Source organism: Rhamphochromis longiceps, linkage group LG22 (assembly GCF_057381845.1).
Source record: "Rhamphochromis longiceps isolate RC_006_pf linkage group LG22, R_longiceps_female_GT1.1, whole genome shotgun sequence".
In the NCBI taxonomy this organism is placed as follows: domain Eukaryota; kingdom Metazoa; phylum Chordata; class Actinopteri; order Cichliformes; family Cichlidae; genus Rhamphochromis; species Rhamphochromis longiceps.
This window is the reverse complement of record NC_140577.1, coordinates 17,560,727-17,584,355: the sequence shown is the minus strand read 5'-3', so window position 1 is coordinate 17,584,355 and position 23,629 is coordinate 17,560,727. Positions and strand designations below refer to the sequence as shown.

The following is a 23,629-nucleotide window of genomic DNA, read 5'->3' as shown; positions in this document are numbered from 1 at the left end:
AAATAGTTAAACTGAAAGATGCTTTTTCCCCTCGCTTTTCAGGAGGATATCAGACTACCTGTCCAATATTATATAACCCTCATTAAGCCCATACTTAGGCAACTGCCTTGATGTATTTTGTGGTTTTTGTTCAGAACTGGAAAAAAACAGAAAGTTGCATGTTACCTTCTCCCCAAGAAAGAAGAACTGTTATTTTAATCTTGCTTACAGGCCCGGCCCTAACCAATCTGGCGCCCTAGGCAAGATTTCAGGTGGCGCCCCCCTACATCGGCAGTGTAGTGTATGTACTCACAAGAAACCGAATAGCTTTGTCTTTGACCTTTTTTTTTTACTTAAAGAAAGCAAATTCACAATCAGAATAATTAACAAGATAAAAAAAATATATGAATAAATAAATGAATACAAAAAATTAAAAAATGAATATATGAAATACAATAACACCGCTTGATGCTGCTGCAAAACTGGTGGGTTGTGCTGCTGAGGTGGAGGCAACAGGAAGACCGCTTGATGCTGCTGCATCATGGCTGGGTTGTGCTGCTAAAGCTGCATCACTGGTGGGTTGTGCTGCTGAAGTGGAGGCAGCAGCGGTAGATGTGGTAGATGGCCCAGGGGTGGGATTTAGAAACTTCAACAGTGCATCTGAAGAGAGGAGTATGTGACACCACTGAGTATTAAAGTCTAATAATAAAAACATATGATTCCAGGAATAAAATGAAATTATATAATATAAATGAAAAACCAAAGAGATATATGTATGATGTTAACTGATATGCAAATTAGATTAGATTCAATTTATTGTCATCATTACAGTGAAATGCTGAATAGCAGAATGCAAAGTAACAGTATAATATCATATGAGAATGTTATGTTATGATTATCTTTGACCGAATCACAGCAGTGCTCATATTAAAAAACAGCATTCCCTCTCATGTGATATTGCTTAATTAACATTAATGATGTGCACTTTAACAACTAGGCTTACAACTATAATATATACAGGGGTGGAAAAGTGACTATTACCTGCAGGGTAAACGTTAGCTAACCAGAAGGCAATAACAATGTAAACAAAAAACACCTGCTTAAAAGATGAATACAAATGAGGAAAGGTGGGAGTACTGTAATTACCTAACGTTACATTATTATTTTCCATAACAATTTAGCCCCCTCCACAATATTAACTGACGTTAAAACAGTTAACTAGCTATTTATTGATTAGCAATTAGCGAATCATGTAACATTAGCTTAATGCTAAAAATTTAGGTTACTATCACATTCAGACAAATAATTTCATGTAGGCTAACGTTACCTACCTCTGTCTTTTTCTCGTTTCTCCTCCTCTTCTTTTCTCTTTTTTCTTCCCTGGGCACCTGACAGCTTTGGCCGTTTTGACATCTTGTGTTGATTTTTTGATGTGGTGACGTCCAAAAGGAACCATGATACGGGGAGGGAGGGGGCGCACCGTGCGGGGGGCGTAATGTTGTAACAAATAATATTTCTATTAAATAAGCTTTACTTTGCATTTTAATTAACGTGGGATTATTTTTTGTATTTAGAAATAATAGTACCAACTTTTTTTTTTTTTTCAACATTTGTGGCACTGGCGTGGCGCCCCCTGATGGACGGCGCCCTTAGCATTTGCCTATACGGCCTATGCCACGGGCCGGCCCTGCTTGCTTATTAAAAGCGTATCTTATTTGTTGATATTTGTCACTGTCCGTTCGTCTTATATTCATTTTATTTTCATGTTGTTGTTGTTTTAGGAAACGAAGGTCACACGCACTGAAACTTGGTATCTGAGTAAAAATTAATGGTAAGCGGAACAGTGTGTTGTGTTTTATGTGTCAGGGTCATGTTTTATATAATTATTTTTGGCACACTGACTCCTGGCTGAATTATTTACCAAGCCCCTCTGTTTGTGGTAATCTGGTAACATGCACGTCTAGTGATTTCTGGCACTATTATACTTTTGTAGTCGACTCTACTCCCAAACAGAAGTCCGACAACAAATTTGTCATACGAGTTCATTTAAGGACGATGCAAGCACAAATTTGATCAGAAATGAACGAATTTGATCATTGTACGTAGACTTTGCAGTATCACCTCTTTGACCAGGTCAGATTTATTGTAGCAACGGCCCCTAGCAACGCACGGGACCCATGGAGACTGCAGTGTCTGAGTGAAGGAATGCAAATCTACAACAGTCGATAACACATAGACAACAACAAGAAATCCAGAAAACAAAACACAGCTGGTGGTTTATGAATTTCAAGGATTGACTTCACATCGTTGCTTTAAGGTGAAAATGGGATGCATGAACTCCACGATCACCGCGGTCCAAACGCTGACAGTGAATGGAGACGAGGTAGGCTGGGTGTCCCACCACCCACTAGTAAAACCGGGGACAGGACGCTAGAGCTGGTGTTTGTTTGTGACAGTTTTTAAAGAAAATTCATAGAAAGTTGTAAGGGAAGTGAAATTTTCCTTTTGAACATAGATATTTATTATGAAGTCTTCTCTCTAGCAGGGGAAAAAAACATTTTGTTCCTTTTTTTGGAAAAACAGCAAGCTGAAAGACTGGTATAGCCCAACTCTCTCACATAAACTATAAAGTTAAGGCAACAAGGGCAGGTGCCTTCACAATGCTTCTTCTTCTGTGGTACGAACCTGAGTAATGATGGTTAAGTCCTATCAGACCAGCTTCAGATGTGTCAAGGCAAAAAGAAAAAAAAAGTTTGGCAATATCAGTGTTAATATATCTTACTTTTTATAAAGACTAAAAGTTTGGGCTTGCTCTTAAAGGCTGAAGAAGAATCCAGTTTCGTCTCATTGCAGTTTCCCATTAATTAATTCTTAATGCAACTTTTGTTGTTGTTTTCAAAAATGTGGATTATTTATACACATATATATCTATATATATACATATATATATCATTATTATTATTATACGATTATAATAAAGAAAAGAAGAGACAAATGAAAAGACACATTTTTGGTCATGTCAGTTGCAACAGATTTGATAAAAGTGGTTTCCCCTCTAAATCTCATGAATGAATTTATATTTCACACAAACCTCATAGTTTATACCATAGTTGAAAAGCATTCCTTAAAAATACAATATGGGGCTCAAAGAAATCAACTTTTTATGTAGGTTTATTTCACACTGGACTTGTGAACTTGCGCAGTAAACTGTAGTTGTATTTTATGCTGCCGGGTTAGTTTAATCAGTACCAGTGTACACTATAAGAAAATAAAAGGTGAATATGTATTTCGGTGTACTTTTTTTTTTGTAAAATGTAGCTGATTGAGACTGTGAAGTAAACCTATATGACAAATTGATAATACGTTAACACAGATGTTACCATGACAAATTCATGTCTGTGATACCACAGGAATGATGTCAGGATTTAATAATGTCCCCTTTCTGCATTTATTTTCTGTGTCTGTGCTGTCAGGATGACACAGGAAGTAAGGTCAGCGGTCGTGGAGACTCAGCTGTGTCAAAGGGCACAGCAGACAGCGGGGTGGTGATGGAGAACAGAGAAATACCTGGTGACATACCTGGAGCAGTGCCCCGAACACTCCCTCTTCTAACATCAGAGAGCATCAGAGAAAGTGAGTGGACAGATTTACACAGGACAGTGAGTGTGTAGTCTGACTCATCAGGCTGTAGAGAAACAAATCAGGAACAAATGGGCCACTTTAAGGGTGCCATGTCTACAGCTAATATTTATGGAATATATGTATGGAACATTAATCAAGTCTGGTGAATGGAATATTAGGATTTCCATGGCCTTTTTTTCAATACCAAGAAGAGCAATGTCCATCAGCAGCTGGGTCTAGATAATTCCACATGTTGCACACTGTGATCTGCCTTCCTCTTTCCCAGTTTCACTCTCTCAACTGTTGAGAAAATATCTGGATTTGCTGATAAATCTTAACCTTCTACCTGTTGCCTTGACCCACTTTCCACTCAGGCAGTTATATCCTGTTTATTTTGTTCCTCTCTCACTCATTGAATAACTGACATTATCCATTTCTCCCTAATCTCTGCCTTTTTCCTTTACCTCTAGCTGTGATAATTCCAACTCTTAAGAAATCGAGTGTAGACCCATCACCTTACTGTCACCTTACTAACAGTCATCTCTATGAGCAAATTGAATCTGGTTTTCAGCACCTTCACAGTACAGACAGCCCTGGTCCTTTAAGCCCTTTAAGTCTCTCTATCTCTCCATCTCTCACCTCCAGGTCTCCCTGATCTTTTGCACATCACCACTCCATCCTGTTCTCTGAGCTCCTCATCCTCTGTCATTCTCATTATACCTTCTGCACTCCTGACGACCATGGGCATTAGAGCTGGCAACCGAGTGGCTCCTCATCTTTGGAACTCGCTCCCAAATCACATTCGGAACACTGATTCTCTCCCTCTCTCTATAACCACTGTTAAAACACATCTGTTTAAGCTTGCCTATTCCGTTTTATTTTAATTCTGTGATGTATTGACTTTTTTTTCCGATGATGTCTTCAACTGTTATTTTATCTATACTGTGATTTTGTTATTTATTTGCTTGTAAGATGTCCTTGAGTGTATAATATGTGTTTGTTTATTTCTTGTTTTTTTGTTGGTTTGTTTTTCCAGACGTACTTCTGTGGGATAATGAAATAACTGAACGCCAGAAGTCCCACAAGATCCTGGAGGAACTGCTGAATCAGGGCATCATCCCAAAGGAACAGCACAGAGAAAAGAGCAGCAGGGTTGGAGAAGCTTACAGCATCATGGTGAGTACCTGGTGTGCACAGCATGGTACGACCTTACAGGCCAGTTATCTGACAGCTTTACTGCAAATGGAGCTTTACTTTTAGTAGAAAGACAAGCACAGTGATATAAACAGGGTACATATTCTAAAAGATGCTTTTTTTTCTCAACACATCTGACAAAGCGAAATAAAAACTTTTTCCATAGCCTGACTGCTACTGTCCCTGAATCTGTGGCATCCATAATAATGCTGCGGTTCAACAAACTTTTACTAAAGAAAAAGAAAATAAGGAAGAACACCATGAACCAAGCACAAAATGAGCTGCCTGATTCCATCTTTGCCCATAAACTCATACTCATAAGCTAAACTATCCGTCCATTCCATTCTGCATATTAAATTCAGGGTCACGAGTGTGGGGGGTTGGGGGCTGGAGCTTATCCCGTCTGCCATAGGGCGTGAGACGTGGTACAGACAGGTTGCCTGTCTAAAAAGATGCATGAAGTGTTTTCTGTCATTTTCTGTGTTTGTATGCATCAGCTGGACGACAATGAAGGTGCCTGGCGCAGGCCTCCTGCCAGACTGGAGTCTCTGAAGGTGAAGAAAGCTCAGAAGCTACACACCAGAGAAGAGTTTGAAGAGAAGATCCGGCTGGCTGAAGAGAGACGCAAGGTGCCGTGTCTGCATGACCATTTTCCCCAACACCTCAGCTCTGTCATGTCTTTTGGTTTGTTTTGTTTTTTACCAGAGTTTTCTTAAAAAAAAAATCTTGCACTCTCCACTCTCTTTCAGTTAAAAGAAGATAAGCTCAAGATGCGTTTAAGGAGCAAGTCTGCACGTGTCCGTGTCCCCGCCATCATCTCCAGCACCGAGAAAGACAAAGACATGTCCATCACCCCTGTGGAGACGCTAGCGGCACCACATCCCAGCCAGGTGATGCGTGAGGCTGCAGAGGGAGGAGAGTGGGTGAGAGAGGATGGAGATGGCAAAAGGGAGTGCGAGGAAGAGGCGAAGAAGGCAGGGAAGAGAGAAAGGAGAGAGGAGGGAGGAGATCACCGAGGGGAGGGTGCAGAGAGGGAAGTTGAGAGTAGAGAAAAGGAAGAAGAAGAAGAGATGACCCAGGTGCAAGAGTTCACAGCCTCAGGGGAGCTGGAGTGTGATTCTAGCTTCCAACATGCAGATGACAAAGAAGAAGTATTTTAAACTATTGCACAAATCAGCCATCAATCAGCACAAGGGGGTACGGGAAGAGAAACTAAGCCAAAAATACATTCATTTTGCACAGTTGAGAGTTGTTTAAGCTTGTAAAATAAATGTATTAGCAATGTGTACAATGTATATTTAATGTGTGACTGAACTTAATGTTGAAGCTGTGAAGGTTTGCAGAAGAAAAACATGAAAGCACATTGGAACATGAGGGTTTTCCATTAAATTCAACGCATTTTACCTCACTGAACACTTTAATAAAGATTAATTGATGCACTTCATACCAAAAGACCAAATCGATTTTTGTGAGTGCTTTTGGTTGTTTGGTCTTTGTTTGTTTTTTTCACTATAACTGAGAGAAATTGCTGTGTTATCCTCTCACGTTGCTGTGAAGGTTGTACTCTGTGCAGCTGTTCTGTTGGACATAAGGTGGCACTGTTTCAGTGGGTTAAATGTGTGCTGCAGCTTGTCTTATAGAAGAGTTAGCGCACCTCTTCTATAAGACAAGCCATGAGTGCTTTTGGCAACATGTGAGGAAGGGCTTGGTGTAAAAAGATGTGTTTAAGGCAAAGTAGGAAATCCCCATTTTCTCGTTTTTTATGGTTCAGAGAGTGTGTGAAAAACAAGTGTGTGATCAGTCATTTATTACAATCCATAAAATGTAAAAGCTTTAGAGGTTAACCACAAAAAAAACCAGAACATCAAAACATATTTTTGAATGAGAGGTTAGGGCTGAAACCTAAGTGTGACTGCTGTGGCCATTCAGCTGTTTCCTTGACCTTTGACCTTCAACTTTCCTTTGCCTGACTGGCAAATGATTGACAGATATTTTAAGTTTTAATTTCTCTAAAAACAGCCAATATGGAAACAGCATTTACAAAGTGGACTTAATGTTTGTAGTGGTTCAAGGTTCCTGGTGATAAAGAATAAATGAAGCTTTCATTGGGGGGCGGCATATTGTTAGAGGATTCAGACTAGTCAGCATGCTGCAGAGACAATAAGAGCATGCAACCTAACCGGATCCCCATTGTTGAGCTTGAGAAACCTGATATCAATCCCCCTTTATTCTGACTTTTAAGGGCGTGTGGCTTCATTAATAAAACAGCAAGTGAACGGAGACACGGCAGAAAGGCGCTTTATCAGGTTGCATTTCATTGTGATGTGACGTCCTGCAGGTGGAGGTGACAACACTGGCTCTTGTCATTCTTTTAGCTGGAAGAAGACAGATTTTGGTTGGAGGTGAATAAAAACGCAATTAGTAATCTTTACTGATCTGTGTTTCATAAAGTTTAGACTGGTCATCAGTGGCTTCCCACATAGGAATGAACAGCACTTGGTAATGCTCCCACCGTAAATGTATCTGCTCACTGTAGGATAGATGTACGTATGTAGGCCAGCTCGCAGAAGTGAGGCACCATGAATGATTAATAGAAGAGTTCACTCTCACATTACCGGAGTTGAATTAGCTCTTCTGGGCTGTTCGGGAGGATATTGAGAGATGCAGCAGTATGGCCTCATCCGACACTGACACCTCTGTTTCAAACTTTTTACACTGGACTAATGACCTTTCCACTCAAGAAGCAACACAATTAAGACTCTCTAAAGACATACCCCTCACGTATTGTGCATGACTTCTTTCTTTACTTATTTATTCAACAGGGACAGGCATGCCATTAAACAGCAATACACCAAAAATATAAGATGCAAGCGCCAGATTATACCAAACTACTAATTCACATCTGTAGTCCCAGCCATTCAAGCTGGACTGTGAATCTTCTCAGAGGATTTTCAAAGGTGTTGATCTGCTGTTTATAAAAGGGCTGAACTCTTTTTCCCCATTCTATTTGTGAATAAATAAATAAAGTTTATTCTATAAATGTAAAATATCTAAAACTGTATTTGCAATAAACTGTCAAAACTAAAAGATTGCCAGTAGAAAGTGAGTATGGTTTACTTGAGTTTAAAGTTAGTGCTATTTGTTCATTGTGAGTCCAAAGTACTTAAAATAACTTTATTTTTCTGAGAGATCACTTCTTAATTAATCAGTTCAGCTCACATATTAGTTGACATTAGTTCAACTGAGAACTAAAACACTGTGGAGGGTGAAAAAAAAAACCCCAAACATCCAAATTATTTTTCACTTGAGCTGTTCCTGAGTCACAGGTACTTTTTGTGCCAAACGTATCATCAGTAGTGGTGTGCGGATCGATACTGAAATATCGATTGTTCCGATACCAGCAATTTATGTTCTAGAATCGATTATCATATTATAATATCGATATTTTAGTACTCTGGGGTAAATTTGTAGTTTTTCCATTAAAATGAACGCAGTGGAAAGAAACTATACAATTCGGATCGTCTAATTTGGAAGGAACTACTTCCTCTTACGCCTTTCATAGTCATATGTGGAATACGGCTGTATAAATGTGTCGCAGCCCCTGGCATTCACACTCACAACAATGGCTGAGCGCAAACAGAGTCCTGTGTGGACACGTTGTTGTGGCAACACCACTGACCTCGTCAAACACCTCAGAGTAAATCACATCACAGAATATGATAAGCTTATGTTGAGGTGAACAGAAGAGGAGGACAGGGACAGGTGCTGCTAGGGCGAGACAGATGTCTCTCGCAGAGTCCTTTAGTGCTGCAGGCAGGCAACATGCTCAAATAGCGCACAACATCAGGTTTTTTTTTATTTCTATATGATTATTCTGCATTATTAAGCAATAAAAACAAGTTGTCTGATGTCCTCTAATCATTATGAAGCAATATGGTTATGTTATTATTACAATTACATAATACAATTATATATTGTATTATGAAATGCAATGAAACATTAAGTTTTTGTACAGAGTATCGGTATCGGATCAGTATCGCTGATACCACCCTGAATTTTGCTTGGTATCGGATCGGAAAGGAAATCAGTGGTATCGCACATCACTAATCATCAGTAGAATCGGTTTTTGTTGGGCCCTGATGGTTCATTAAACGCGGATCTTTGTGGTGAAGGAGCTCCAATGTTTCACACTGAGCCGCACTTCCCAGCTGTTTGTGCACGCTGGTGGGAGGAACTAAAAAGTGGGTGGAGTTAGAGGCAATGCATTTAGGAATGGGTCCCAAACCTATTTAGTTAGACGGCAGAGTTACCAAGAAGAGCTGGAAACACCTGCTGGTATCTTTGGGACAATCCGCTCCATATTTCTACCCTCTTACTGTCGAACTTAAATCTACCTCCAGGCTTCTTTTGTCTTCTTTTCTCCTATGAAAAACTTTAGAGCCAACTGATCTCTCACTTTCTCTCTCTCTCTTTCTCTATCTCTCTAGTCATCCAAAGTATTATCGATAAGGAGACATTGCACTACTACTATATTTTTTTATAGTTTCTATTTATTGTATTTTTTTGCACTAACGATGCACACCACGCAAAAGGACACGACCTATACGAAGATCTTTGTTGGGGGTCTTCCCTACCACACCACGGATTCCAGTCTCAGGAAATATTTTGAAGTTTTTGGTGAGATTGAAGAAGCAGTGGTCATTACCGACAGGCAGACCGGCAAGTCTAGAGGTTATGGATTTGTAAGTATCACTCAGTAACACCACAGCTTTCCACAGGAGTTTATATGCGTCTATTCGTTCCAGAAATTCGTGTCACCACGTTTCTTCTGTTAAGGCTCGCTTCTGTTGCTGTCTTGCACAACACCATGACTAGCATTGATATATCTGTGGGTCACGGGTTGTTTATGTTTTGATAAGCAGCTCCTGCTTAAATTTGTCACTGGCTTCTGTTGCAATCTCGCACCCACCAACTTGTTGCGCGCTGGTATGCGCCCCGACACGCATTTTTTTAAGGAGCTGTTCACACAGTGGCAGCTGCGGTGGGCTGAAAGAAAACTCTCGATTATGTCTTGATATTGTAGAGCAGGGTTTTCGAAACGGTCACAGTTTCTTCCTCTTAGGGTAGTTTACACCGTCTTGCTGAGACTTGTCATCAAACCTGAGAACCAAAGTGTTTAATGTTTTTGGGTTGTTTGGGGGGGGTTTGGAGACGAGCAACCATCACGGTTATTCAATAATAAATCTCTTTATTTGTACATATACATATAGTTTGACTAAGCTGACCTTCATATACATGTAAGAGAATTATCCAAAAAAAGAATTATGGAAGCCAAGCCTGAGCCTTTATTTAAGTAACCTAATTTTATTCTTATCTACCCTTGATTTAATCAAATATTTACGTTTGTGTGCTGGGATCAACGTTTAACTTCACGTTTGCTTAGATCCTCTCTTTACTGCTCTTTCTAAATCATCTTTTTTTTTTTTTATTTACCTTTACTTTATTGTCTCCCAAATAATGTTTATGGTCAAGCTCACATGAATCCCTCTGATTAGAATTAAAGGCTGTAAAAGGAGAACTGAGGGCTTTGGTTTGGTTGTGGTGGTCAGCCTGGCTACCGTTCACTGCTGATAAGTTTCATCACATCCACACGAGGGTGATAAATGTGTATGTGCTGTCAAATACCTGCCACTGTCAGTGATGGCCACACAGGCGCACACAGAAGGAGGCCTCTGTGCACACACACACATACCCACACACACACACACACTTATACTTCTTTGAAACATGTGGTTTCCCTCTTTCTTACAAGCTCCAATCATTATTGAACCCTCAACTGCCTTTAAAAACATCCTCAGCTCTTCGTTTATCCTTCTCTCAGGTGACGATGGCAGACCGTGCAGCCGCAGATCGGGCCTGCAAGGACCCCAACCCGATCATCGATGGCAGGAAGGCCAACGTCAACCTGGCATACCTGGGTGCCAAGCCTCGGGTGATGCAGCCAGGTAAGACCAGCCAGTAGGATGTTTGTTTGTACCTCAGGGTTTGAATCTTAAATATAATTTCAAGTTGTTGTTGCTAGAAGTCAGTTTTTGTCTGTATTTGAAGTTATTTTGTCTTGCAGGTTTTACCTTCGGTGTTCCCCAGATTCACCCAGCATTCATCCAAAGGCCTTATGGGTAAGGACTAACAAGTCGACATGTATTCATTTCCTTGAATAAATGATGTCTAATCATCAGAGTTGGAATGTAAGCTATAAATACACCTTTTCTTCCCCAATGATTGTCCACCCCAAAAAAAAACCTCCAGTCAAAACTGCTTTTCCTAAGTTCGACTGTTTGCAGAAATACGTGTGAGTGTAAATACATTCTTGTGTGAGTGTGCTGAGTGGACAGTGATGGAAACTTTACAGCCTCACTCAATGTTATCTATCTTTCTCTGGTTCGACAGGCTCGCTCTCGGTTAAGCTAACTGTGCTGGTTTGTGGAATAGTTCTGATCAGAGAAAAGGAATTACCTGTAGACTCAAACGCACACAAACAAGCTCTCAAAATGGTGATTACAGATGCATGTACGTGGGTTTCGTTTGGACTTCTTTTTCATTTTATTTAAATAGAACTTAGCTTTGTGTGCCGTTATGAAGTGGTGTTGTTAGCTAAACCGTGTGCTTTCTTTACTTTAGTGATAAAAAAAAGTAAAAGAAAAGAAAAACTGGACTGATTGTTGTTTTTGTGGGGTGTTCTTTTTCCTTTTTGTGGAAGCGTGTCTACTTTGCAGAGGAGAAGATTTTTTTTAAATTATTATTATTATCATTGCTTTTAGCTTGTGGTTGATCTGTTTTGTTTAACAGGATGTGCTGTTACATGTTTCTTTCTCCTCCTTCTGGCTGTCTTGTTTGAGTGAGTGGTGACTTTTCTGTGTGGAGTTTCTTTCTTTCACCCTTGCCCCCCCACCCCACACTTTCCCCTCAAAATAACAAAGCCTATCACTGCTTGCATGTGCTCAGTGCATCTTCCTGCTGTTTCTTACATTAACACAACACGGCAGAGACCAACTTACTGTGAAATGACCTCTTGTGGTCTCTCAGCCTCCTTTTCTTCGCACTATTGGGAGATGCGAATGTCTTATGAATGAACCGAAAGCATCCCAGTTAAAATGTGAGCTTATATGCGTCTGACTACACCTGAACATACGGGGGTTATGGGGTCTCACTGTGCATCTGCACATGTCCACATGCACCCAGCTCAAGTCAGTCAGCACCAAAGTCTCCACTGTGACACAAACAAATGTCTGGATGTCTCTTTTTCTATCTCTTATTCTCTCAGAGCGAGCTTTCGTCACATGGGCTCGTGGTGTTAAGGAAAACAAGCGCACCCATTGTGCCACACAAAGCCCTGAATGCTGACAATGCAGTCGCATGAAGCTGAGCTGTGTGTGTGTCTGTGTTAGGGGGTCCAGTGAGGGTGCACGAGCTGTCGCTGTGTGTCATGTAAGAGCAGGGAAGAGCCCATTTAAACAGGGTCATGTGAGTGTGTTAGGGGCCGGCCTAACATATAGCCTTTAACTCTTTATCCCCGTTAAGTCGACTTTTGACGTCGCCTCTGTACACTTAATGACAGGTTTTTGCACATCAGCATATTTCAATAAAGGCATGGTTAGGCAAAAAGAGTTAACCTCCTTGGACCTGGTGTCCAAATATATGGACATCACATTTTGGGTTATTTAGACCAAAATACTCAATTTTGCTCTACAAGGGCCTGATGTCCACTTACGAGGACATTATACTGCTGCTGTTCTATCAAATTTTTAAACAAATATCCTCATATGTGGCTCTCATTTTTCTTAAAAACAAAAATAAGATAAAAAAATAAAATCGGGCAATTCTTTGTTTTTACATTCATCGGGCCCCAATATGCCCAAATATCAAAGAGAAATGAAAAATGCACGCCATGGAAGAGTTTGGGTCTTAGGACGTTAATATGAATTTGTACAAGTTATGAATCATACATGACTCATATCTGAACAAATGTAAGCACACTGTTAATCTATGAAAGCAAATTACAGACAGAAGTCTTTTTCCATGTACAATGGAATTAAGTCCAGATTTTAGTGAAGAAAATTTACTTAATTAAATGGTATTTTCCCCACAGTGGCTTTCAAAATCCAAAAAGGATGTCAATGTGGCTGTCCTCTGATAGTCCTGTGAGCAGATAGGCTTGCATAAACTGGCGGCAGTGTCGTCTTTTTTCCTTTTTTTCACATACCTGGTGAGGTTGGGAGGTGAATTCCAAAAGGGAATTTAGCATGACCCACTCCAGGGACAGCGGCTGGTGGGGAGAATTCACGAACACGTGTCAGGCTCCAACCCTGTCACTTCACCTTCAGTTTGAACATGGTGCAGAGAAAGTTAAGAGCTAGCCAATCAAATCATCTTTACAGTCGACCCCCACCTGTTTGCGGTTTTTCTGGATTTTCTGTGGAACTAACTGATTTTATTTTCACGACAAAATACATTTTTTATGATTAAAAAAGAAGGTGTGTTTCTCAACATGGGGAAATGGCATCAGCAGACACGGGGGCGGCTACAAAATATCCCAAGACCTTCAAATGTTTTAGGATGATAGTTTATGGTATATATGGTGTTTGAACTATTTAAATAGGCAGTTATAAGCATTTTTAGAGCGGTCTCAAGTGTTTGGTATTTGGTATTTGCAGCTGGTTGTGGCCCTTAGCCCCAGCAAATACTGGGGGTCATCTGTATTAAAATGATCCACCAAAGCGTTAACTGAGAGAACAACTTGGTTGCCTGTGCAGTTCAGTATTACATAAAAGAAGTTGCTGTGAAAAATCAGCCTGGTGTATATATACAAAGAAGCTAGTGTGGCTAATGCTAATCGCTAACTGATGCTTGGCCAGATTTCCTTGTAATGATTAGCTATTATCGCTATGGCGATCGCACCAGCAAAGATATCCCCCCAGCTGAGGAAATGTAACTGTGTGAATAGGGTTGTCATAGTATTAAAATGTCAAACTTGGGAAGATTTTGACCACATCCTGCAACAGCAGAAGTAATGGCAAAGAAGTCATATCTCAAAAACTGTTTAATACTTAAGTGTTGTTGAAAATGAAGATTCAGTGATCTCTTTAAAACGTGCTGTTCAGTGTTATGAATGTTAACTACTTCAGCTGTTAGTAACGGTAGGAGCTAGTTCAGTGCCTGCCTGGAGACCACTGTTGTTGTGATTTGTTGTGACTATATAAATAAAACTGGATTGAATACAAGCGTCACAAAGCGAGCTCAGGGGAGGCAGAAACCTGCTGTGGAGCAGAAGACCTCGTAAACAGATTAGAAGAAAAGCTGCAACGAGTAAACAATTAAACCTCATGACTTTCTGGCTGCATTCTTCCTACACTTGCCCCACTTTGCGTTCTTTCTGTCCTTGTCCCCACAAATATGTGGAGACATACACTTCTACTCTATCCGCAAGGGACTCTGCAGAGAGTCTGTTTTTAACACAATAACAGTAACTATATGCAACAGATATCCATCTTCTTCAGGGAGCTCCAGAGATGTAAGGCAGCCATTGAGGAAAATTTACATTCATAACCTTTGAGTACATCACACTGCTCGGATTAAGTTCCAATATCCACATAAACACCAGACCTTATTAAATTACTTTCCATGTAAACAGCTGACCCGAAGTCTTCAGTCTGATTTAGAGAAATACTAGTGTGTAACTGCAGCCACGATCTCCACAGCAGGGAATAAATTTGTTAGAAGTAAACTCAAAGTGAGAGAGGCTTAGGATGAAAGCTCCGGTGAAAGATACAATTCGCAAATCACAAACGTGGCAAACAGCGTCCTCTCTTCCTTTTGAAATGAATCAAAGAACCTCTTTAGATTGATGGTCCCTTGAAGTCACTTCAGCACTGAAGTTTGCATTTTCACAATTTTTTTTAAAGAGACAAACGATCACAGCTGAACATCCTTTTACATCCAGCGGCTCAAAAACTGAAGTTCTCCTCTGCACGCTCAGAAGATGTATCTGTGCTGCTGCTGTTGCTGTTAATACGTCCACACAGAGTGACTGGTGAAGGTTTCGCACAGTAACTTTATCCAGGTAGCCATCTGTGTTTGGATTATGACTATGTTACAAATATTTAAGTGCATCAGAATCACAGTCAGCTTGGTCGTAACAACTCTTTAAATTAGGAAATGTTTGTGACGTCAACCTCTCGCACTTTGATAACGAACAAGTCCACATGGCAGACAGCATGCAGGCTGGAAGACAACCTTTATTTAGCCTTGAACTTTATTGACTACTGGGACCTTCCAATAAAGAAACGCACACACAGGAACAGTCAGACCAGCATACCTGCACAAATCAGCTACATATACTTGGAATAGACTGGGATAACTTAAATGCTCTTATTTTATGACCATCTGCACAGAGAAAAGCCGTTTTTAGTTTGTTTATTTTAATGAGGCAGAGCTTTGCTTCCTATGGCCGAAAACACAACTTATGCTATGTGTATATCTGTGTGTGTTATTCAGTCTATACCAACTTATACAGCTCAGCACCACCAGTATCTTGTAATACAGATTTAATAATGTAACTGCAATAAGATCTAGGAGTCAGACAAATATTAGAAAGTGTGCGCAAAGATGTGAATATCACATTATGAGATTATTAGATTTGCTGTCTTGCACAATGCATTTTCAGAGCACAGCACTCTATGCTTGCATAGTGCTTAGATTATCGAATTATATTATTATAGATCTAGTACTAACATGAGATCTGAAGTCCTGTTAGGGGCTTATTTGCTGTGCTTTTCACACAGAGCACCTGTGGGTCAGCTGCTGCCTTTTTAACTGATTAATTCAAATCCTGGCATCAACTGTGAAAACAGAGTTACAATGTGTTTGTTGATCGGTACACTCAAACCACCCCCCCAAAAACTCAATAAACATGAAGTAGTAACTTTGAGTAAAATGCAACTGAAATATATAAAAGGTTTCTTTATTAAAATAATTAACAATTAAGGATAATTTGCTTGGTATAAACTGAATGAATGCCAATTAAGTAAATTTCATTGAACCAGAATCCCTTAATTATACTCATGTAACAAAATTAAATGGAAAACTTACACTTAATTAATTAGTTGATTTGTTTTTTGGGGGGGGTTTTGAGCGTGTTAGACCAGCAAATACTTGCACAACTGAGCAGTCGAGCAGTGGGCGAATCTTCCACGCCTGTCATATGACGTTTTTCCTCTCTTGATAATTCAGTGATTTCACACGAGATAACAGCCTGTAAACATCTCTCTGCACCACTGCTGCTATATATTTTTTTTTTTTATTAGGCCAGTAAAATATCTAAAGCCTTACTGAGCCCACTGAGTTTCTTTAGTGCCACTTTCAAAGTGAGTTTTTTGAATCACATGATACTGAAAATGCTGCTTCAGAAGGTTTTCTAATTAGTTTAACTCTGAAAAAAAAACAAAGAATCTTTTCAGGATAGAAATTTTCTTACCAGCCTTCAAAAATGCTCTTATGTGGGTATCTTTAGCAACAGCAACACCATCCCTTCACATTTCCACCCCTTTGCTTTTCACGTCTTTTTTCAGTTGAGTGATTGTGCTGTGCCCTCGTCATGGTTGTTGCTTTTGTGAAATGTTTTTTTCCTATATATCCTCCTCTCTAACACTTTGCTCTTTATGTTCTCTCCTGTTTTTCCTGGTCCACTGTTTTCGGTTGGGATGTGGATTGGATTTGGATAATGGAGTGCTCACAATAGGGTTGCCACGATAGATCCCACTTTTTTTTTTAAACTTTCTGATCGTTTTCTCTCTCAATCCAGACGATAAAGTGACCACCTGATATCCACTGATTGTGCAGATTTTTCCTCAACAGATTTAACAGCAATCGTTATTTAAAGTTAGATGCGCGGCTGTTACTGGAATTCTGTTTTCTCACTTCGTTTGAGTTCAATTCGAGGAGAGGGGATATCAAAAAAGCAACATTTCTTATTTTTGCTTCTTACTAAAAAAGTTGATTTTTCACTTCTCTCATTCAGAATGGTGTAGATTATAAAAACTCCCTTCCTGCTTGCTGTGCAGCTGAGTTTCCAGACCTTATAGAGACTAGGGGCTGGGATAAGGCTATGTCATGGAGGGCAGAATGTGCTCATTGTTCAGAATTGTTTATTTAATCGAAACATCCCTCTCAGTGCAGAGCCTAGTCCCAGCTCCCCCCACAGCCTCCGTGGCTCATTGTCCCGACAGAGAGGGGGAAATGGCCAGCAGCGTCCCTTTTTAAAACTGTCCAGCTGTCAAAGTGGCAGTGACATTTTCACAAAGCTTCCCTGGGCTCATCTACTCTGTTCACACACACACACCCCACCCCCTGCCGCTGTAAGCCACCCGAACCCCGCTGCCCCTGCTCTCCCTCCAGCAGGCAGGGGACAGCACCAGAGTTAATGTACAAATTGACCATCAGATGAGCTGCAAGGCTACAAATCTCAACCCTCTTCTTTCTCTTTTGTCTCCACAACGCAAACTCAAACATGCCCCTCATGCTCTGCCTCATAGAGAAGATGATGTCAGTACTTCATCCAGATGTAATCATACGAAAGTTGGTTTTTTTTAATTAAGAAGGGAAACAAAGAAAAAAAAAGTCTGGGTGTTGAAAGATTTTCTCATGTTCTAGTCTTCTTTTCTAGTCAAACTTTTTCTATTTTGGCAACCCTATATTGTTCTAATCCTTACTAGCAGGCATTTTCTTGCTCTTCTTGACTGGTGACCTGGACTGGGTCTGGGTGGTGGGAGGGCGCTTGGCCTTAGTGTGGTGGAGTTGGGTTTTTGGGGGGTTGGGTCTTACTGTCTTTTTAATGTTTGGCACTGAATCAAACAACTGTCACATCTGTGTGTTTCTCCCACAGCATCCCGGCCCACTATGTGTATCCTCAGGCCTTCGTTCAGCCTAGTGTGGTCATCCCTCATGTGCAGCCTGCAGCCGCTGCGCCTCCCACTGCCTCATCCCCCTACATCGACTACACCGGAGCCGCCTATGCACAGTATTCTGCTGCAGCAGCCAACGCTGCTGCCGCTGCCGCCGCCGCTTACGAGCAATACCCTTACACCGCCTCCCCAGCGGCCACAGGCTACGTGGCCACTGCCGGATACGGCTATGCTGTCCAGCAACCTTTGGCCACCGCTGCCCCGGGCTCAGCCGCTGCTGCAGCTGCAGCCTTTGGCCAGTACCAGCCTCAGCAATTGCAAGCTGACCGCATGCAATAGCAGGTCCTGCAAGTGCTGGACATGCAGAGCAAGAAGGAGGCCCACCCCAGCTACAGCTGATCTGTTAAAAAAAAAGAAAAAAAAAGAGGGAGTGGCGTTAAGGGTGTGGCGTGTCAACAGCTCAAAAGCAGAGTTGCTTTAAAAAGGTGATGATGATGATGATGATGATGATGATGATGGTGATGGTGATGGTGATGATGGTGAGGTGGGAACTTTTTACAGTAACTTTTCAACTTGCTGTGCTTCAACCAAAAAAATGAAAAAAGAGAAAATGAAAAAAAGCCGCAGGACAAATAATGAAAATGGTTTTCTATTATTATTATCATTATTGTTGTTGTTGTTGTTGTTATTACCATGATTATTATTATCATTACTATTATCATTGTAGTACAGTACTTATTTTTAGAGATCCAGGAACTAATCCCTGTGGTTGGTATAGGTCCTATTGCTGTCTTTAACGTTAGTTTTTAGGAAAATATTCCTTTTTTTCCTCTTGTTAGGTTATTTAATGCCCTCATAACATTTATATTTATTATTTGTTATTATTAAACACTGAGGGCTCTGCTTGTTCTTTTTGTCTTTTCAAGTGCATTTTTGGAAGTTGATATTTTCTGATAATCAGGGAAATGGAACGGTTTCCACTGTGTTAGCTATTATTTTGTGTGACTCGCCGTGTCACAAACATTTGAAGAACTACCTTATTATCTTCCTGATGCTGAATGTCCCTTTTTTTTTTAAACTCTGTGTCTCTCAACCTCTTGACCTATGCAAAGCAAACAAATCACCATGAGACAAAGAAACAAAGAAAAGAAACTGAAAATGTCATCAACTCTGACTTGACTCTTGGACTGAAAAAAAAGGGGGGACTTGGCAAATAAAACAAAGGCACTGACAAAAGGAGAGAGACTGAAAAATGGCTTCGGACAATGAGAAACACTAAATCTGTTGCTTTTCCACGTTTCGCTCATATGTAAACTGACACATACATCCAGAGCTGCACACATAGCAGTCAAAGACAAAGGCAAGCGCAGTCGTGCTTCTCTCTGTCTCTGCTTTTGAGAGAAGCAGAAAGAGGGAGAGCAGCAGCAGCTGCTGGTGGGGGGGGGGGGTTGGACAGAGCTAGCTCCAGCGCCACACAGACGGATCACTCTGGAAAGAACGCTTCACTTGTGCTCGTTTGTTGAGTTGTCACATTTTAATCCCCGGCCGAGCCCTTTGGGAACCAACTTTAACCCCCACCCCCACTCGACTCATCCTCCACCCCGGTCATTCAGCACTGGCCCCGTCAGCATTTCCACCTCTGTGCTGCTGTAGTCAGGTACGCACTCACAAACACTTTCACCAAAGCCACCCCGACAACTGGCCTGCCTCATGTCTGTCAAGAACACCAGGTGGGGTGGGAGGATGTGGGTTTCCTCTTTGACGTCGTGTTGGTCTCTCTTAAATGTGCCTTACATTTTTACTGCTATTTAAGAGAGAAAAAAACTTTAAAAAAAAAAAAAAAAAAGAGAGCTAAATCTACTATTTAAGATATTTATTTTTGAGGGTTGACTATGTTGACACTCTGAGAGTAGAGACTTAGTGGCGGTACTGTATTATTAATATGATGTACTCATCTCAAGGCATATATAAGTTATTGATTAGTTTTATTATCATTATTATCATTATTATTATTAATAATAACATAATCAACCAAAATGTTGATATAGGAGTTATTTAAAAATGTGCACTGTACTTCTATTTTTTATCTTTTTTGATTCTTCGGAACATGACATTAAATATCAGCTTCATGCCTTTTTGTATGGAAGAACTTTATTTAAATGCAGGTCTCCTTGCATGCAGACAGTACTCTGCCTCTTCTATGTTTAGAGAAGAGGAAAAACTAATCTTTTTTTTTCTTTTTGGTAAAAAGAAGCAAAAAAAAAGCTGCTTTTCTCTACTAGAATGTATAGCTGTTGTCGAGGTTTCAGTAGCTGTGCTCTTTTTTTGCTTCATATTCATCAGATGGGCAATTTTACACTGTTGGGAATTTTTATACTTGAACTCTTTCTTACAAGGGAAATAAAATAAACAACAAAAAAAAGTTTAATGAAGCTTTTCATTGTCACTGGATGAGGGCATGTAAAGTGTTGTTATTAAATGCAAAGGTCCTGTTGATATTAAAACCTTTACTTCAGAATATCAACTTAAATTTCTCAAATTGGAATAAAATGTTCGATATTTAAAAAGGCTGCTTGTCTTTTGTTTACAGAAACACATACTGTGGTTACTGGTCTTTCTCCACAAATACACCTCAGTCTACTGTTAACAGATTTCTGCTTTGATATGTATGAAAATCCAGAGTTGGTTATAAACAAAAGAATATGATTGGCGTGCATGCCAGGGGGAGTGGTCAGGGAGTGTGACTACAGGCTGCTTAGTAAACAATGAAACTGTCAATAAGTAAAATGCTAATGCTAATGCAAATTTGCTATCATTTCATTGTGATCGGAAGTAAATGTACACTTTTTAAATAATGGTGCTGAACAGCTACCCCTGTTTTACAGTGTGATTTGACAAGACATAAACCTATTAACTTCTCATTACTGATGAAGATTGACAACAGTTGGTCGTTTCTCTTTGCCAGAAACAAAAGAAATTGTTTGACAGTGCTCACTGGACTGACCAATACTCTATGTGAAAGACCCCAGTTTGGGTTCAAACCAGTAATTCTCTTTCTGGGAGCTTAAGCTGCCCAATAACCCTTTAGCCTGAACCATGAAATAATTGCCACAGAATTCTATTTTTTGAAAATGGATTGTTTATTTATCCTTTTGACAAATAAAATAAAAATAATTCAATATTAATTACATTAGATATTATATATATTATATTTCAGTATTGATTGTATTTTATTTAGCATGTAATTGTATTGTAATCTATTTCTTAAAAATGAAATATACAATTTATTTTGGTTTATGGGCCCCTTTTCCATTAGTACCTACTTGGAACGACTCAGACCTGCTCAACACAGCTTTCCGGGGCGATCGTGGCTCAAGAGTTGGCAGTTCATCTTGTAATCGGAAGGTTGCTGGTTGGAGCCCCGGCTCCAACAGTTTCGGTCGTTGTGTCCTTGGGCAAGACACTTCACCTGTTGCCTACTGGTGGTGGTCAGAGTCCGGCAGCCTCGCCTCTGTCAGTTCGCCCCAGGGCAGCTGTGGCTTACCATCACCAGTGTGTGAATGGGTGTATGACTGAATGTAGTGTAAAGCGCTTTGGGGTCCTTAGCGACTAAGTAAAAGCTCAATACAAATACAGGCCCCACTGTCGCCAAGTGCTTGCTAATAGGGGTCATTGGATTATTGGGGTTTCCTCTGTATTATTGTAGGGTCTTTACAATATAAAGCACCTTGAGGTGACTGTTGTTGTGATTTTCGTGCTATATAAATAAAACTGAATTAAATTAAGATGGGTTAGTGAAGAGCACCCATGTCAAACTAAATAGAAGCAGCTGTGTCCGTGTCCAAACCAAGAAGGTCTTTCAAATGAGGCCACTGCCATGAAAGGTTATGAAATGAAAACAAAGTTGACCATGGATATTTAAAAAAACAAAACCCTGTTATAAACATAAGAATAGCAAAATTATATTTTTTAACAAGTTTTCATAATTTCTGAAATGATTGTGAAAAATTGTGTTTATTTATGTTTGAACATAAATATGTGACTCTGTAAGTCTGAGTGTGCGTGGTCCCACATGAAACCACGTTATGAAACACTGGAGTTAGTCACGCCCAGATTGAGTAACCATGGATACTAATCAAGTCGAGGCCTATCAATGATTAATCCCTGCTCTAATCAATAAGTCATGTTAAGAAGAGTTAGCTGCTCGCTTTCTGACGTCTTTCATTCTACTCAGAGGAGCATTTTGGTCGCCACTGAAACATGAAACTGGGTCACATTGCTGTGAGTGTTGACCGTGACACAGCATGGACGCAGCAAGGCCTTATGGGTAAAATCAGTAGCACCTGACATCATGCCATAACAAGATTAAAGCTGTTACTTTATTAAAAAAGGATGATCCACAGCTGCAACCCTCCTCTAGCTGGAGTTTGAAATGGCCTCAGAGTTTAGGATGACAGAAGGGACTGCTCTGTGAAAACAGATGGAGGTTTTATATCTTGCGGGTGGAGGTGCTCCTTAAAGTGTTGATGCTTTCTTATTAGAAACTTTAAGACAACTTGTTAAAAATACCTACACTGGGGGAAAAAACTAAAGAAAGAGTCACAGAAGGAGTGGCAAGCTTTCAAAGGATTAAAGAAATCTGTAGTTTTTGCTTGTAGAGAATGTTGTGTAGTCTGGCTCGTATATCCCCTTTTTACTCAGTTTGAGCTTTCAGAGCACTTTCTCCTACAAGTTTCATTCACCCAATCACACACAATCAAACAGGGCTTGTATCTATACCTAAGCACTTTTTAAAATAAGATTCATGCACACATATTCACACTCCGATGGATACACAGGGAACAACTAAGTGTTCAGGATCTGGACCTGATTCTAACTTATGCCCTGGATAACTCTGAAGACTCAGTGTTGTTGCACATTCTCAAGATTGTTTATTAATCTTTTTAAATTATTTGTCTGTGTCTAAAGCTTCCTGTGCTGTTTTGTTTATATTAGTCTAAACTTTGTGTGAAGAGGCTAACTTCACCACCAACAATATTCAGCAGTGCTGAAATTGTAGCTTTTGAGAATTACCTCAGAACATGTCAGCTAGCTTACTGGAAACTTCTAACTACACTCAGCCTCACTGATTCCTAGATGCTACACCACACTGTTACCATACTGTTTATAAAAGATGGCTGTAGATGGGCATTCATTAGAAAAGTCCCATTATGAAACCTCAAGCTGTGCATTTACATGGCCCCTGCCTTGTTGTTTTGAAATTTGTGGTGTGCAAGGTGCAGATGACAAGGTAAGCCTGTCCTAAACCATACTTGGCTTTATCCTCTTGTCCTCTATTACTATAATGCTGACTCTCATTTACAAGTAAACCCCTGCTGTCCGTTAGAGAGAATGCAGATTTGAAAAACTTCTACTCTGGCTTTGCTTTTCAGACCTGAGGCGTCAAGGAAGGAAGTTCACCACCCTCAGGCTTTCTTTGCATTAGCTGGCTCAATGGGTATCACTGAAACGCTGAACAGGACCTGCTCTTGATTAGGAAATGCGCTTGTTGTATGTTGCCATGGTGATTTAACCAGGTAAAAAGATAGGCACTTTCATGACACAGGAACTCTGACTTTGTGCCCATCTTTTATATACAGTCTATGACTGCAACAGACCAGCGTATGTCTGCTATTCTTGGACCTCAGTGGGGTTAAACATAGGGTTTGGTGTCTGTTTACCTTGGGGAACTGAGGGAGTATTTACGTTAAAAGTAGAAAACTAAAGGGCAGCTTTAAACCTTTAACTGATTTTGGAGTTATTGTTGTGACTTGTATTCGTTTAGGGATTTAAAATGTTGAAAATTTGCAGTCTTCAATTTTAAAGGTCAGCGAAGG

General features: G+C 40.2%; 2 protein-coding genes across 3 annotated transcripts; both read left to right on the top strand.

Moving 5' to 3' along the window:
* The first annotated feature begins 1,760 nt into the window (after positions 1-1,760).
* Positions 1,761-6,267, top strand: stmnd1 (stathmin domain containing 1). 2 transcript variants are annotated; one of them, XM_085396358.1, is made up of 5 exons: positions 1,761-1,810; positions 3,453-3,612; positions 4,637-4,776; positions 5,292-5,423; positions 5,544-6,267. In XM_085396358.1, the coding sequence occupies exons 1-5, from the start codon at positions 1,808-1,810 to the stop codon at positions 5,952-5,954; spliced, it is 846 nt and encodes a 281-aa protein (XP_085252484.1). In that variant the 5' UTR covers positions 1,761-1,807; the 3' UTR covers positions 5,955-6,267. The 2 variants fall into 2 exon arrangements, with proteins under 2 accessions (XP_085252484.1, XP_085252483.1); XM_085396357.1 differs by lacking the exon at positions 1,761-1,810 and adding an exon at positions 1,834-2,362.
* Positions 6,268-9,074: 2,807 nt separating this feature from the next.
* On the top strand, positions 9,075-20,304 carry rbm24a (RNA binding motif protein 24a). The gene is made up of 4 exons (XM_085395907.1): positions 9,075-9,536; positions 10,676-10,799; positions 10,919-10,973; positions 17,735-20,304. Exons 1-4 carry the CDS (start codon positions 9,369-9,371, stop codon positions 18,090-18,092), a joined length of 705 nt encoding a protein of 234 aa, XP_085252033.1. The 5' UTR covers positions 9,075-9,368; the 3' UTR covers positions 18,093-20,304.
* The last annotated feature ends 3,325 nt before the right edge of the window (positions 20,305-23,629 follow it).

Coding starts and splice junctions, on each gene's coding strand:
- stmnd1 (XM_085396357.1), top strand. CDS start 2,303: ATGGGATGCATGAACTCCACGATCACCGCGGTCCAAACGCTGACAGTG. Junction 3,613..4,636: donor ATCAGAGAGCATCAGAGAAA/GTGAGTGGACAG, acceptor TTGTTTTTCCAG/ACGTACTTCTGTGGGATAAT. Junction 4,777..5,291: donor GAGAAGCTTACAGCATCATG/GTGAGTACCTGG, acceptor TGTATGCATCAG/CTGGACGACAATGAAGGTGC.
- rbm24a (XM_085395907.1), top strand. CDS start 9,369: ATGCACACCACGCAAAAGGACACGACCTATACGAAGATCTTTGTTGGG. Junction 10,800..10,918: donor GCCTCGGGTGATGCAGCCAG/GTAAGACCAGCC, acceptor TTTGTCTTGCAG/GTTTTACCTTCGGTGTTCCC. Junction 10,974..17,734: donor TTCATCCAAAGGCCTTATGG/GTAAGGACTAAC, acceptor TTTCTCCCACAG/CATCCCGGCCCACTATGTGT.